General features: G+C 40.4%; 1 protein-coding gene across 1 annotated transcript in view; it reads left to right on the top strand.

Annotated features, from left to right (window-relative positions):
- Positions 1-642: 642 nt before the first annotated feature.
- Positions 643-17,357, top strand: part of MAOA (monoamine oxidase A) — a 53,370-nt gene continuing 36,655 nt past the window's right edge. Inside the window, exons 1-2 of the mRNA XM_008153024.3 lie at positions 643-1,558; positions 11,999-12,093. Of these exons, the coding sequence (XP_008151246.3) occupies positions 1,003-1,558; positions 11,999-12,093 (651 nt within the window). The 5' untranslated portion in view covers positions 643-1,002. The remainder of the gene's footprint in view (positions 1,559-11,998; positions 12,094-17,357) is intronic.

Here is a 17,357-nt window from a genome sequence, read left to right as displayed (position 1 = left end):
TCGCGCGCCTCACTTCCGGGACGCGCCTCCGAGGGCGTGGAGCGCTAACGGCTGAGGGGGCCGGCAGCCTTAGGGGCGGAGCGAAGGCGAGGAGGACGTCACCCGCCCGCCTGATCCTGAAAGATGAGCTCACAGCACTCCGACGCCTCCCGGGGCGGGGGCCGAGGCGGCGGGGGCGGGGGCCGAGGCGGCGGAGGCGGGCCCGGCGGGCCCGGCGGCGGCCCCGGCAGCGGGCCGGAGGCGGGCCGCGCGCCAGGCCTCATGGCCGCCTCAGCGCAGACCCCCGCCTCGGCCTCCACGACGGGCTCCAGCACCGTGTCCGAGTGGCGGACTGTGTCTTATTTGCCTTCCAGCACCCTCTCACACTTGTCCACACCTGATGCCGACGACTCGTGGAGCTCGCGCGGGCCTCCCCAGGTCACTACCGCTTCTGGCGAAAGACCCGACGCCGACCCTCACCCCGGCCTCCGGGGCGTTCAAGCCTACGACCAGAGGATCTGGACCTCCAGTTCAGACACTGACTCCAACCCCTCTGAGGGGGTGGCCCCCGACAGCCTCCCGGTAACAGCCACTGAACCTCCTAAGCCCAGTAGCACCCCTAAGACGGTGTCCGTCCTGGAACCCACCCAGCCCTCCACGGGCAGCGTCTTCAGGGAATCAGAACTGTCCACGTCTCCCGAGCCCAGTAGCACCTCGGAGATCTCGATCCGCGGGTACCCCCATCGCGCCTCCTTCCCCTTCGTCCAGGATTCGGTGCTAATCCCCCCGGCGCCCAATAACACCCCCCAGGGGTCGTCGTCGCAGGAATCCCTGCCGTCCTTAGCAGCCCGCGTCGCCCCAATAGTTGTCCAGAGACCGATCCAGTTCCTGGGCCCTTCCCTAGCTTCGATTCAGGGGTCCCCCCTGCACTCAGCAGCTAGCACTGAGAGGAGTTCGGTCCAAGAAGAGGACGCTTCCTCCCAGTCCTCGCTAGATGCCCAGCAGGGGTCCCCCGCGGCCTCCATGCTCAGCACCGCCCGGAGTTCAGCGCAAGAACGGCTCATGTCCATGAACTCCTCGATGGTGGCCAACCAGGGGTCCCACCCGGCCTCCCAGCTCAGCACCCCCCGCAGTTGGTCCCAAGAAACTGTCACGGTCTACAGCTCTTCCCGAGGGTTGGCGCCCGAGTCCCGCCAGTCCCCAGAGTCCCGCCCCTTTCGGCATTCTGGACCACAGCCTCCGCCCGTGGACTCCTCCCAGGTGCTGGCCAGAATGGCCACCCAGTGCGCCCTGGCGGGTACCAGTCGAATGCCCGTGGAGGCCTCGGGCCCGTCCCGGGACTGCCGCGGGGTGTCCGTACAAGTGTGCGCTCCGCCCTATGGGCGGGACCCCGACTGGCTCTCCGTGGATGAGCTGGCTCCGCCCCTGGGCCCCGGCCGAGAGTGGGTAGAAGAGCCCTCCCCACCCTGGGCCAGCCTCTCTCCCTGGGAGACTGTCAACCGGAGCATGGCGAGTCGGGAGAAGGCGAGTGTCTCCGGCCACATGTTCGACGTGGTCGTGATAGGAGGTGGCATCTCAGGTCAGTGTGAACCTCAGAGGCAGCCTGAGGGTCCCTGGTTGCCCGGGGAGGAGGGGGTTTTCCGCAGCGCCCTGGCGGTTGGGGGGGAGCGGGGTGTCTCTTGCATGCATTGGAGAGGGCAACAGTGGCTGCCCCAGCCCCTGCAGAGCAGAACGGGGGGCTGTGCCCGGTTTGGCGGTGGTGTGAATTGGGAGAAGCTGGAACCATCATTTGTTGCTGCTATTAAATACTGACCAGCAGCTCTTGCTGGGCAGTTATATTAGGCACTTTAGGTGGATTTTCTCAGTCCTCCGCAGTCCTGACAGGGGGTTGATACAGTCGCCTCCATTTTACAAAACTGAGGTGTTTCCAGACAAATCACCTAGCCGGGAAGTGGCTAAAGGATATTCTCCCATTTAAGGTTCTCACTTCTAATTCCTGAGGTGGCTGCTTTGCCTCACTGATTTCATGTCTTTTGCCCTAAACAGGCAAAGGACATCAGAATCCGGATTTTTTGTAGTATTGATGTAGTAATCGTGTTATTCCAGCCCTGCTCTTTTTTAAAGTGCCTTTCCTTAGAAAATTTGGTAAGTGAACAGGAAGGAGGAAGAATTGCTAAAGGAAAAGGTTCAAACATATGCTGACAGATGAAAACTAGGATTTTGGTGGTGAGCACAATATAGTGTATACAGATATCAAATATGAATGCTGCATACCTGAAACGTACATAATATTATTAACCTATGTTACCTCAATGAGAAAGATCAAGAAAAAGAGGGGCAGGCTCTTAGTTTTAACCTACTCCCACTGTATTTTTTTTAGAACTTGCAGGAAGATGTAGGGCATTTAGTGCCCAAAGAGAATCAATCCCTTTGTGAAGCTGGGATCAAGGTCAAGTCAGGGTATGCCCTACTGTGTCTTTTAATAAGAGCCTCCCCCCCCCCCCAATCATGACTGATATATTGAATGGTCACTTAGGTTGTCATAATTCATATAAATGTTTGAAATTTACAAATTATGTTTCAGCCCTAGCGAGAATCCCACGCTAATCTGTCCACAACTCAGAAGGGTGTTAGTAATTTCTGGAGTATACCTGCAGGGTCTGATTTAGAAAGAGGGAGAAAGGCGGGAAGGGAGTGAGTAGGGTGGACCCACAGAAGCCATTTTTATGTATACTCCTTTTGAGGAGACTCTCAACATGCTTACAAATTAATTTTGGGTGAAGATAGCTTTTTACTTGGCCTGTCGAGGATAAAGAGTCTCAGTCACCGGAAAAGAGATTGACATAAGCTGTTGCTTTGACAACTCCAGCCAGTGCCAGCAAAAACATGCATGTATGTTGGAGCATCACAGGAAAGCAGATCCTGGTGGACGGTAAGAAAAAGAAACATTTCCCAGTCTTGGCCAGGTAGCTCAGTTGGTTAGAATGTCGTCCCGATAGATAAATCAAGGTTGCAGGTTTGATCCCTGGTCAGGGTACATACAAGAAGAACCAACCAATGAATGCATCTATTCATGGAACAACACATCGATCTCTCTCAAATCAATAAACAAAAATTTAAAGAGGAGTAGTTCCCTTGCTGTCATTCACTCATTCATTCACTCACACAACAAACACTTGTTGAGTGCCTGCAATGGACTGCTTTCCCAAAATCTTAAAGCAATATGATTGTTGATCACTGGAAAACCAATATGAGAATGTGTAATGTAAACTGATTTGTTCTGTCTCCTCTCCTATCTCCATACCATCAATATTCCATAATTCAGGGTTCTTTCTGAGATCTTGTCCTTGCCTTTTCTTTGTTCTGTGCCCCAGTATTTCTTCAGGAATGTTTTACCTTTTATTTTCCCTCTGTCTGATTACCTGCTCTTTCTCTTTTACCACGCAGCTCATGACCCTGGTGCTTTATGGCCTTACAACTGCAGGTCCCCTTTGGTTCCCATTCTAATGAAATAACCAGCTTCATACTGAATCTTATATTTTTAACTTTGCATTCTTTCTTCTTAAGGAGGGCACCCACATTCTATAAGCTTCAGGCCCTTTGAAACCTGGATCTGTCCATGGTTGCTGTGATTAATGTGTTGGTTTCCATTTGGGGGAAGTAAAGGGCATTTCTTGCACAGGAGCCCTATTCTAGAAGCCAAGTTTCAGTCCACCAGGGACAATGGAAAAGGCACTGGGCTTCCTCTCATATTAGCTCTATCAGTCAGATTGGAGTGATTTTTTTATGCAAAACTGACTAGAAACATTGCCTTGGGGCTGTTGTCTCTTCCCAGATAGTTCATAGCTGCAAGTCTGGCTCTGGATAAACTTGGCACACAGAATGGGTGTTTCATAAGCAAATGGGAGAGAGGCATTACTGCCCAAGGGTTCCTGAGAAGTCAAACACATCTTTGTGTGTGGTTAGCAGTATTTCATGAGTGACTTAATAGTCTCTATATCAGTTGTAAATGCTTTTGGATATTTCTTGTAACTTTTGTCAAGACTTGAACATTTATTTTATCCTCACCCGAGGATATTTTTTTCCATTGAATTATTTTTTTAGAGAGAGTGAAGAGGAAGGAGGAGGGAGGAGGGAGAGAGAGACAGAGAGAGATAGAGAAACATTGATAAGAGAGAGACACATCAATTGGTTGCCTCCCACATGTGCCCCAACGGGACCCAGGGGTTGAGCCTGGAACTAAGGTATGTGCCCTTGACCCAGAATTGAACCCTCAACCCTTTGGCCTGCGGGCCGATGCTCTAACCACTGAGCAACTGGCCAGGACAGGCCTTATATTTTAATACGTTACTCACATACTTATAATATATGGCCAGTACTTCTCATCTGCAGTATTACTCCTATTATATAACAAAATCGCTCCCAGAAGAGTAGAATTTCTCAATGACATTTCTCAAAATCAACTCCATATTTGCAGAATTATCTTCCATTCTGTATATCTTTGATTGCACAAAGAATAGCAGCATATTAATGTCTCTTTTGTCATTAAGATACATAAAACAGTGTAGCTCACAGCCACAAAATTTCTTTTTTCTGTCCACTCACCAATTGAACAATATTACTAGTATATAGTATGTTAGTAGTTAAGAGGGGAACACCCCTGCTCATTTGTAAGCAGTATGATGGTATCTTTTACATGCTCTGGCCCTTATCCATCATCCATCATCAAGTCCTTTTTGAAACTCCTTTCTTGTTTTCTGTGACACTATTGGACCCTGAGTTGTTTTCCCACACCGATTGCTCCTTTCCACTTCTCCCATTGTGCCCACATTCTTGTGAACTCCTAGTTCTGAAATGGCCTCCAACTCTCCTCCACACCTCCAATTATCTGGCCCCACATTGTTGGACAAGTAGCATTTCCTACTATCCCCAACACTGACTTGAGCTTTAATCACATTGTTCTTTTGTCCTCAGTGCTACACCAGGTTTATTCTGCCCCTTCATTTCTTGCTTGTTTTTGTTTTTCTTAACATGGAAATGATTCTCTCTGACCACTTACATTCTGTCTATTCAGTACCTGATTAAGAATCATTTCCTTGATAATTCTGGCTCCCCCTTGATTTTTCTCTCCTTTTGTAGAGCTTATAATCTGTATCTAACAATTCACACTTATTTTCTATCTCTATTTCTCTTTTTAAATATATTTTATTGATTTTTACAGAGAGGAAGGAGAGGGATAGAGAGCTAGAAACATCTATGAGAGAGAAACATCGATCAGCTGCCTCCTACACACCCCCCACTGGGGATGTGCCCGCAACCAAGGTACATGCCCTTGACCGGAATTGAACCCGGGACCCTTCAGTCCGCAGGCCGACACTCTATCCACTAAGCCAAACCAGTTAGGGCTCTATCTGTATTTCTTGATGTTATTTTAAGTGTAATGGGTCAGTCACTGACTTTAGATACTAGTTCTTACTCATAAGTTAATGCGAATGTGATAACACATAACAGAAAGCCAGTGACATAAGATTTAAAAATCTGCCATTAACTGAGAATTTCTGAATTGGTTCTCTTTAAGAGAGAGAGTAAAAAAGCTCACTGCTAGGGGACAATGCATACTTTAGGATCTTTGGGCCAAAGAGGTTTTTAAATGGCAGTCTATTCCGTCCAGTCACCTAAAATTTTAATCCTCTGTCTGTAGCTTTGAATACATCTAGGAAAGGGGGTTCCTGTCTATCCCTCAAAGCAGCTCATTATGAGTAAAGTTGGCTCTGGTGCCTAAACTAGGCCAAGCATTTTGGAAGCTTCTACCATATGCTAGATCACAAGAAAAGAGGTGTATAAAATGGGGAAGTAGTGTCCTGCCCCATCCTCTTGCAGGAAGTAATCAGGTGGGAAAATAATCAACATTCATTCAGTGAGAGAAATATTAATGTTATGAATATGAACAAAGTGCTGGGACCTGGAACAGTAAGTAGGACTTTAACAGGTAGAGATAGGAGGATGAAAAAAAGATATACCAAAAAGGAGAAACCAGAGGAGCTCAGATACTGAGTCATGAGATTGTGACCCATACATGAGCAGTGTTTAATTTTAAGCCCATGGCAGGAGTTTCAGGGATGGAAAGGAGTTGCCTACTGTGTCTCTAGGAATGTGATCCTGGTGGCCATTGAGCCCACCCCTGTGCGCCACATCTGCCCGTGTTTTTTTTTTTTTTTTTTTTGCCTGGGTGAGTTGTGAATGGTTAGTGAATGCAGAGTCAAAACACGGTAGTCCTAAGGTTGGAAACTCCTGGCTGGTTAAAAAGTGGTGTGTTTTCATATATTTGGAAAGGAAAGTCCAAGTGTCATATAGAAAGTATTTTCAAATAGTGTCTAAGCGATAGAGAACTCACCTAGATTTTTACCTATGAGCCTAGCAGCTCAACTAAAAGATTTGAGAGCACTAGTCACCCTGAACTTGGTGCTACATAAAATCAGCAGGGATTGAATCTTTCTTTCATGAGACAGAAAAGCCGTTTTGCAAGAAGATGGACTGATAATGTTTTGAATTTTAACAATTGAGTCAACAACATACCACAATTTCCCTTTTTGCTGAAATATTTCAGTCTGATGAATCATTTCTGCTAAGAGCATTTTAGGCACATACCTGTGGTTTTGGAGTGTTTAAGAAAAACTTACATTTTTAAAATGCAGCTTCTTTTTGGTGCTTTAGTTACTTAGATACTCGGAGGTTCCATGCAGGCTGAGCATTAACTTTCTGCCTTTTAGGATACTTTGTTGCCCCTATTTTGTAGTTTTTCTAAAAAATAAAACTAAGATACTTGTACTCTATAAACTTTTTTATGTCATTGAATACAAGAAATACATTTATTTGGGTTCTGATATTTTGATATCTTCATGATTGAATGAGCTTTGGGGTTTATCTGACATTTAATAGACACTTTTAGCATTTTGCCAATGCTAATTGATTTTAATCTATACATAGTCCTCAGCTAATATGAAAAATACATTTAACAATAGTATAATTGTATAAGTATAGTATAACTATAGTATAATTGGATCACAGAGACAAATTATTGAGAAAAAATGTAGAAGTCTGCTATTGGCAAATATTGGGTCATACAATCTTTGTGCAGGTGTGACAAACATATTTTACATATGACAAATCTTGCCAGGGTTTGGATTTGGGTGTACCAGAAAGCGTGAAGTTATAAGTTTTATATCACATACAGGGGTTTGCAAGAGTGTAGACCTCTAGCCAGCACTTGTTTGAAGGCTACACTTTTATATATATATAAAATGGATTGATTTCATAATGCAGTTACTTTTCATTTTAACTTTGAGTTATTAAGAACTGCACAAAATGAATCAAAAGAAGTTCAGTTACATTTTTTAAATATTGTAAGGTTTGAGACAAGTTGGTTATTAGGACTGTTTGTTTATTTTGAAAAATGTTTCACAATTTTACCACTAATTTGTATTTTCCTTGGATAATATTAATTTGGATTTTCCTTAGACGTATATTCCTAATTATGTTGTTGTCTATCATTATGAATTAGGGCCGCTTAAAATCTTTGAACCATGGTTTTGCCATTTTGTAAAATTAATCATTGGATTACGTTATATGTGATATATCTGCCAGTATTGTTTTAGTAATTAGCAGCTTCTTAAAGGTCTGAGTATTCAGCTTTCTCTTTCAGGCTCCTTCTCAACATTTTTTTCTCCATGTTGTATTCTGGAAATGGTTTGAATCATGTCTCATATCGACATCCTACACTAACTTAAATCAGTATCTGGGTCTTTCTTATAGGCGCTCATTCACACTTCCCCCATGGTTCCTTTGAGCCTTAGTTAAAAGCCCTATTTCTAGTTGTTGCTAGGCCAGAGTAATTAAAACCCCATTTTGTATCAATATTTAATCAATTGATTAGGTAAGAGTGTCAGTAAGAACTTGAAAACCAGATAATAAGCTTTCAGAGATCACTTACATATTAACCGTGTTCAAGGGTCACACAATTGCAGCCTATAAAAGCTCTAAAGTACCAAAACTGAGATTCAGAGGGTCAAGTACCACATGCCACAAAATTCTGAGTGGTATAACTTCACTTTGGACACCAAAATATTGACTGTCGGGACAGTGCTCCTTCTGTACCCTGCCTCCCTGGGCTTTCTCTATAGCTCATTCATAGAGCTGTAGTAAACCTTATTACTGCTTTACTTTGAGGCTTGATGGTCTAAAACCTGGTAGTGACTGTTGTCACACAATAACTTATACTTTAGAATACATTGTATCCAATGTTACTGATTCATGGACATTTAAATTAAAATATGGGGCATCCTATTCAGTCAAATGGCCTTTATATAAAGAATTTACTTTTTTAAAGGTCATTCCTAGTATGTGTATGACGATGCATAATGATTGAATACTATAGTTAAGTGGTTCTTAACCTTTGGGAGCAAATGTCCCCTTGGATATCTGATGAAAGCTATTAGACCTTTTCACCAAAAAATATGCATATTTTTATGCAAAGACTTTTTTTTCTATACCAGGCCAACATCTGATGTTATAGAAATCTCTTCAGTGTCACTGTCCCTGTAGTGTAAATATTTGGGGTTCATACCGAGACTTCACAGAAGCTGTGAAAAATAAGAATTCAAAGGATTGATTAGGTCATTAGACAGTTACTAGGAATGAATTTATAAATAGACAGTGACAAAAAGTCAAGACATACTGGTTGAAATATAAGGCATCTGCATTTCCTACATTAAGACCATAATAAATAGAACAGTGAACCTGACATGATTTGAAATAAAATAATCTGGTGAACAAATGGAAGGCTTTGGTGATTGATGTGATTTTTTTTTAGTAGTTTTCTAAGACTGGTATTTGCAGATCTTACATATTGAAGTGAAGTCATTGATATTAAATACAGTCATGTGCTGCTTAAGGATGGGGATATGTTCTGAGAAATGCATTCTTAGGTGATTATGTCATTGTGCAAATACTGTGGAGTATACTTATACAAACCTGGATGGTAGAGCCCACTACACACCTAGACTGTATGGTATACCACCATTGTATATGCTGCCTGTCATTGACCTTTAAATGTCATTATACTGTGAAGGACTAGATACATTCCTGATTTAATATGCATTTGTAATAACTTATAAAGATCACTGGTCATTGAAGCATTTGACAAAATTCGGACCCAAATGGCAGAGTTTTCTCTAGTTTATCTGTCAGTGCATTTGTCTCTCCAGGGACCATGTGAAACAGGTGTTTGAGGTTCGTTCAGGGGTTCAGTGGTGATACAGAGGGGAGCAGTAAATGAGTGACAAGGGAAGGATTTCATGGAGGAAACAATGCTTGGCAGAAGTCGTATGGATTTTGGGTATTCTGAAATGTAATGAAAATGATCTTTAATATAACCATTTCCGATTAAGTGAATTCACTGGGACATGTGGCTTAAATTAAAGCCCCCTTTTCATGCATGTATCTGTTCATTCATTCATTCATTTGTTTATTCACTTGATAAATATTTCTTGATTGAGTGGTCACTATGTGTCTTAAACAAAATTCATGGTTTTTACTCTCTAGTTTCCCGCTTAAGGAATATTGCTTCTAAAACTTCAGTACGAGCTGATGTTTGAGTATATTTTTTATTGTCCTCAGAGTATTCGGCCCAAGAATCCAAATATGTAGTTATGTAAGAATTCTGTTGACCGGAGACCATTTCACTGAATAATAGAACATTAACTTAAAAATTTAATATGATGCATATTATACACATTCCAGAGTGGTAACAAATGTCAAAGTTAAAGAAACATGTCACTTTTAAGAATAAATAGAAAGAACTAGGAGAGTCAGCAGAGAATAAGCCAGAGCTACATTAAAACTGCTTCAATACTCTTAGCTTATGCTCTAGGCATTGTTCATCTGAAAACCTGCTCAGGGGACTTTATTACTGTAAATATGTGAACAACGTTTTACAATATGAAATCAGCTTTTGAAAAGTGTGTTTTGAGATATAGTTTTTTGTTTTTTTTTTTTTTTTAAAGGCAGAAGGTAGAAAAATGCTAAGTTAAACAGGTGTCTTCACTGTAGGACTTAACAGGGCCTTTAATATGCCATTGCACACCACACATTTCCCAGAAGGAGAGACAGCATGTGATATTCCACCTTCCATGAATATTGATACTTTCCCTTGAGCATCTTGAGGACTAGTGTTCCATAAAACATTTTGGAATCGACTGCTTTAAAGCCCAGTGCATCTTAGTGTGCAGATTCTAAGGAGAGCAGTGTGGAGCGCCCTTGGTGTATTTTAAGTTTCAATGAAAGAATAGAGCAAATAATGAATTAAAGGGTAATTGCATTCCCTAACTTGGGTGAGATCCATTTATCTAAAGTGAGGACGAATGCTGAACAATAATTAAATAGATTAGGGCTGTCTAGACAGTCTGTCCAATTCAGTACAGATTGAAGTTAATTGTTAGTTTTTATCTATTTATCATTTGAGACAACACTGTCTTTGAACTTATCAAAGGGATTAGAAGATTTGGTGTTTTCAAAAGCAGCGACTATTTCTGAAAGGAAGTAGAAAATATAGATTGATATAGATGTATGTATGTATGTATGTGTGAATGGATGGGTGAATGTATGGATGGGTGGATGGATAGATAGATAGATAGATAGATAGATAGATAGATAGATAGATAGAGGATGGATAGATAGATAGATAGATAGATAGATAGGAAAGGTTGTATGTACCAAATAAATGTGTATGCACGTGATATTCTCTTGTATTTTGCTAAAAAATTCAATACTGGTCCAAAGATCAGAAAATGTACTAGTAGCATTTAGAGTCTGCTGACTTCTAATATTTATAATGTGCCAGGTGGCAATGTATGCTAAGAAGAAAAATAAAACAGAATAACAGGAATGGTGTGACCGATGATTATATCTATATTAATAGTAGGGTCACTGGACATTTTTTTTTTTTTGTGAGGAATATGCTACTTTTCAACGTTTGTTCTGATGAGGAGGTGGAGGCACTAGATCATCTGTTGTGGAAGGAAATCCAGAAACTTAACTGAAAGGGTGGCATGACTGAAATGGGCCAATTTCTTTTTTTTCTGAAAGAGAGCATTGTGAATATGCTTAAAGATGCAAGATATAGGAAAAACCTTGGTGAGGTAAAGAAGGCATAAGTAAGCATCAAACTAGGTTTCAAGATAATTGAGATTTATATACCAGGAAGCAAAGAACCTTTTCCTTGAAAGTTTAATTACAGATGTAAGCCAGCAGGCAGATATCCCCCGAGGGGTCCCAGACTGCAAGAGGGCGCAGGCCTGCAAGAGGGCGCAGGCTGGGCTGAGGGACCCTGCCCCCCAGTACATGAATGTCATGTACCAGGCCTCTAGTTGGATTATAACCCAAAGTATAAAACAGCCATTTATGAGTCCATACTGATATAAATAAATAAATAAATAAATAAATAAATAAATGTCTCTTGAGCCGAAGAATTCTAAATAATTCATGTCCATATTTCACCCTCAAGGAAGTAGGACATAACTCCCCACTTTTTTATTTTATTTTATTTTTCAATTACAATTTTTATTCAATATTATATTGGTTTCAGGTATACAGCATAGTGGTTAGAAAATCAAAGTGATTCCTTTTCATCCCAATATTTGTACCCACCTTGAACTAAAATCCTCTTAAATGTGATTTGATTATCATCAAAAACCAAAAAATATATACTTTAAAAATTATTATACTTTTTCAACCAAACTTATGCTAGATAATAAAAGTATGATAGATAATATAATATATATGACAGATTATAAAATTGGTGGTCCAATTAATCACTGTGCTCAGAATTTATTAGAAAGCAAAATCAATGGGTTGTGTATTATGCCCTGCATTAATTTTATGTGTAGACCTGGTTAAATTTTGTATGTTTCATGTTTATATGTTAATATGTTCTTTGATTTTTTTCTTTTGTTTCCCCTTTTAGGATTATCTGCTGCTAAACTCTTAGCTGAACATGAAGTTAATGTTTTGGTTTTAGAAGCTCGGGACAGAGTTGGAGGTAGAACGTACACTATAAGAGTAAGTGACTTAAATACTTCTATGTAACTAGAGGCCCGATGCACGAAGATTCGTGAAAGAATGGGCCTTCCTTCTTTTGGCTGCCGGCACTGCCTTCGCTCCAGGCCGGAGCCGCCTTTCCACCTTCCCACGCTGCCCAGAGGCCCCAAGCGCCTGTATATGCAAATTAACCTGCCATCTTTGTTGGGTTAATTTGCATACTCCTGATCGGCTGGTGGGTGTCCTGAAGGTATGGTCAATTAGCATGTTTCTCTTTTATTAGTGTAGATATCTCACACAAACTAGAAGTGGGGTCATTGGACTACACAGAACTAGAAGAGATCTCAAGAGTCCATGCAGTGAAGCCATTTGTCCTCCATAGCCCTAAAGTACTCCATCAAATCAGTGTCCCTTCTTTTCAACAAGCACTCACCAAGAGAGTAACAGCCTCTGACCTTCAGGAGCTTACATCCTAATGAAGAACACAAACAAGGACAAATAACTTTAGTACAGTGTCATAATTTCCATACTACAGATCTAAATAGAGTCTGTAGTGTCTTAGGGGCGGGTAATAGTTTGACTGGACTCAAAGTAACTATACATACGCAACACACATGCCCGTGTGCACGCGCACACACACACGCACTTAGTATAGGTTCCTTATTTATTTATCCAAGGATTCACAACTTAAAAGAAGTGTAGCTACAGGAAGGAGAAACAAATGCAACATATTTTTGCACAACTTTTTTCTTGGTCCTTGTTCCCTTAGAGGTGTGCTGCTGCCAGAGACACTTTTTGGTCAGGTGGGGTCAGCTAGACTTGAGAAGAAACCCAGTTTTCATTACATCACTGCTTTTCATACAGGCACACTGTGTTTTATAGCACATTGATTTATGGCCCTTTGCAGACATTGCATATTTTACAAATTGAAGGTAGAACTCTCTACCAGCAAAAGGATTATGACTTGCTGAAGGCTCAGATGATGGTTAGCAATTTTTTAGCAATATATTTTTTAAAAAATTAAGGTGTATACGTTGTTTTTTTAGACATAATGCTGTTATACACTAAATAGACTGCAGTATAGTATAAACATAACTTTTATATGCACTGAGATACCAAAAAAATCGTGTGACTCCTTTTATTGGATATTTGCTTTATTTCTTTGGTCTGGAGCCAAATGCACAATCTTTCCAAGGTATGTCTGTACTCGGGCTTATAGCACCATTCTGGAAAAATGAACACTAACTATTGTTTGCTACTAATTCAGTGAAATGGTTGCAGGTGGTTGAATCTGTGGGAGCTGATGAAAGTACACAGTGGGAGGACATAGGGTGGGAAGGAAATAGGGCCAAACATGGAAGTTTGGGGAGCATGCAGATTTAAGGGGGGTCGGGCAGAGGCAGAGGAGGTTAGAGGAAAGTAGTAGAGGCAGAGGAAGAGGACCAGACTAGAGCAGTGCCATGCAAATCAGTAGAGTAAAGAGGAAGGGATGATTTAAAGAGTCAAATACCATGAGCATTTGATATACAATGAAGACTGAAAAGACCCTGGTGTTTGTCACTTAGAAGAGCATTTATGACACTCTTTGTTAGAGCACACAGAGTGTTAAAGGCTGAGGGTTGGCTGTAAGGACAAAACTGAACTGTTGAAATGACTGGAAGGAGAGAGGAAGCATCCTTCTAATTAGAATATGTATCTGACTTATAAAAGAATATCTATGTAGTGATAATAAGAATGGCTTAAGCAATACAAACATTCAGTTATTTTACATAAGAAGAAGTCTGGTGGTAGGTAGTCCAGGCTAGGGCAGGGGTTCAGCTTTGTCATCAAGACTATGCTCTTTCAGTCTTTCAACTCAGCCATTCTTTATATGTTGGCTTATTATTGCCTCGTGGTAACCCGATGGGTGCTGCCTCTCTAAGCATCAAATTCTCTTTTAAGGCAGGAAAGAGCATGAAGAGGTGGCCCAAGTCTTACCTGCAACTAAGTTTTTCCTTTATCAGAAGACCCCCGCAGACATTTGCCTGAGTCCCATCAGCCAAAGTTGGGCACATAGCTATCCTAGGCTGCTAGGGAGTCTGGGAAAGTATTTAACTTTTTCAGGATGCATACTAAAAGCAGGCATGGGAAAGGGAATATGAATGGATATGGAATAGCCAACCAAGAACATCTAAACTAGGATATTACACCAGCTGTCTGCCACACCATGCTGTGCTCCCCTCAGTCATTCACTTCCTACATTTTTGGATGTACAGGGCTGTATCATGGGCCCATTTCCACTTTGCTCAGCTCTAAGAGTGCTCTATAGCCTTGCTACTCAAAGTGTCCTGTAGACCAGCAGTTTCAGAAGCACCTGAGAGCTTGATAGAAATGCAGAATCTCAGGCCCTGCCCCAGACCTGCTGAAGCTGAATCTGCCTTTTGCCAAGAAATACTACAGAAGTGCTGCTCTGTGATACATGCCTGCTTGCTTGCTTTAAGTTACTATAAATCCAGATTCATTGTATCTGGAGGATTTCTGAGTACTTCCTCAGATGTAGCCCACTGGGAGGCTATTGGTCTTGGAGTTAGGAGCCTGGGGTTCTGGCCCCTGTACTGGCTTGATACACTGTCTTACCCTGGGTAAGTCCTGTTAGCACTTTACACCTAAGTTTTCTCATCTGAGCACTGAGATATAATTTATATGGAGTTCCCTTCCAACTCAAATTTTAATTGAAGGCAAGTGTTTGTAGTTCAAAAGAAGATTTGCATATTCTGCCTGTATGATGTTATTAGATATGATTCCAGTGTCATTTTCTGGAGACTATTCCTTCATTTTGGAGCTGGTTATTAAGTTGTCCCTTAGCCCTACTTTTCTTATCTCTAAAACCTTTTGGTTATTAAATAGGAGCATCAGTCATGCTGGAGATTTTCAGTTAAGAACAAATTTATTTGTATGAGGGAAATGAGAATTCTAACATGTTATTGCCCCAGGCTGCTTTTTCATGCTGCATAATTTATATATGTCAATACTGTACAGGAACTATTGTGTATTGATCATGATATTATAACTCCCTTTAGGTATATGGGAAGGTAACTCTGAAATGCTTGGAAACTAGTATTTAACATTTATAATATTTCAAATGAATAGGAGAAAAAAAGGGTTTTAGGAAACAGGGACAGAAATGGCATTTAATAAGAAACTGATTTGAATATTATTATAATTGTTTCTAATAGCATAATCATTAGGATTACTTGGCGAGGAGGTGTCATAAAAATTACTCTGGATCTTTAGGTACTGAAATGTCAAATTTTACATTGTCACTTGGCAGCTGGGTTAAGATAGATTTTCTATTCATTCAGAACTTCCCAATTTTTTTCTGGTGTGACACGTGTATAATTCTTCAGAACAAAATTAATGAAGTTGAAATGCCTATAGGGCTACCACAAGCATGGTGCATTTGTTTTCTAATAGGGTTACATGTTTGTGTCCTCTTCAAAGACTGAGTAATGAGATTGAAATCAAAACCCTAAAGACTGAAGTACAACATGGCAGAATGTGGTATTATAATATTAGTATCTTCAGACTGAATCTGGGGCAACTCCTTTAGAATGTTTCAACTTTATAAAGAAACATTCTGTTAGTGTTTCATTTTTTTTTTTTTTACTGCTTCATTTAGGGTTATTTACTTTAAGGATAGTATCAGTGTTTTAAAGCCATCATGTTTCAAAGTTCTCTTACAGTCTTTGTTGAAGCCCAGAAATTTATTGGAGCACTGATGCCAGTTTCCTTCTTCATATCTTAAAAAAGATGTTGGAGACTAGAGAGAGTTTGGAGGAAAGCACCAATAGTTAGTAAAGGGGACGTAAGAGTTATATGAGGGACAGAATAAAAGGTCAAAGGAACACTTCATTTCTAGTATTATGGCAGAATGGAAACCCCGATTAACTCTCCCCATTTAAGTAAATAAAATGCTGAATAAATTATATACATGCTGCTCTGTCAAGGAAGTTAGAAATTTGCTGATCTCCTAGACGTTGAATAGATATCTCAAATTTAACATATCTAAATTGAACTTTTCATCTTCTTCATCAACATCGCTATTCTAGCAGCCTTCCTCATATCAGAGGATGACAACTTTTTAAAAAATATGGAGTCATGCTCAACATTCATCCTGTCAGGAAATTCTTTTAGCTCTGCCTTCAGAATAGATCCAGAATACATCCAGAATCCATCTCTAGGGCAAATTACTGCAATAGCCTTCTAACTGATTTCCCTGTTTTCACAATGTCTTATAATCAAGTCTTATTGCATCATTTAGAATGAGCCTTCCTAATCTAAATCAGACCTTGTTACTTTTCTGGTACAAACCTTTCAATAGCTCTCCTCACTCAAGAGTAAAAGCCAGTGTCCTTACAACCCCCTGCTAAGTGAAATAAGCCAGTCAGAAAAAGACAAATACCATATGATTTTGCTTACATTTGGAAGCTAATGAACAAAATAAACTAACAAACAAAATAGAGATACAGACGTAAAGATAGAGAACAGACTATAGCTGCCAGAGGGGCAGGGCGGGGGAGGAGGTTTCGGGGTTGGGTGAAATATGTGAAGGGATTAAGCAAAATAAAGTAAATTATAAATGCCCTATAGAAGAGATTTTAAGCATACATTTCTAAATAATAAAGTAAGCAGACAAAAAAAGGCTGAGCACAATTAAATCTTATTCTAATGGATATGTATAGAATATGCATAAAGCTTATAGACTGTATGTTGTTTACAAGTGAGAAAACATCTGAAAATTGACCATGTGATATAAAGTGAGCCTCAAGGATTGTTATCATATAAACCACATTCTTTGACCACAATACAGTTATGACAGAAACTTAACTAAAAACCGCTCCTTCAATGGAAATTAAAATACAGACTTTTAGAAACATGGATTTAGGAAGAAAGTGTAATGTAAATTTGAAAATACTTAGAATTGCACAATAAGGGAAATAATAGAATAAATTTGTGGATATAACTGAAACAGTACTTAGAGGAAAATTTATAGCCTAAGTAGAAATGGGAAAACTCAGTATGAATAAGCTAAGCATGCAAGTAGTTAGAAAATTAAGTCTAATAAATCCTAAAGAGGGAAAAAATAGCATAAATCAATGATAAGAAAATAAATACCTATTAAAGAGGATCAGTGAAACAAAGGTTGATTCTTTGAAGAGATTTATGGAAAATAGAAAACTGTCATAATATTTTTAAAGAAAAAAAGAGACATCCAAAAAATAATGAATAAATGAAAAGAAGATGTC

Source organism: Eptesicus fuscus, chromosome 1, assembly GCF_027574615.1.
Source record: "Eptesicus fuscus isolate TK198812 chromosome 1, DD_ASM_mEF_20220401, whole genome shotgun sequence".
NCBI classification, from domain to species: domain Eukaryota; kingdom Metazoa; phylum Chordata; class Mammalia; order Chiroptera; family Vespertilionidae; genus Eptesicus; species Eptesicus fuscus.
Note: the sequence above shows the minus strand (reverse complement) of the source record. Positions and strands in the feature narration are given on the sequence as shown.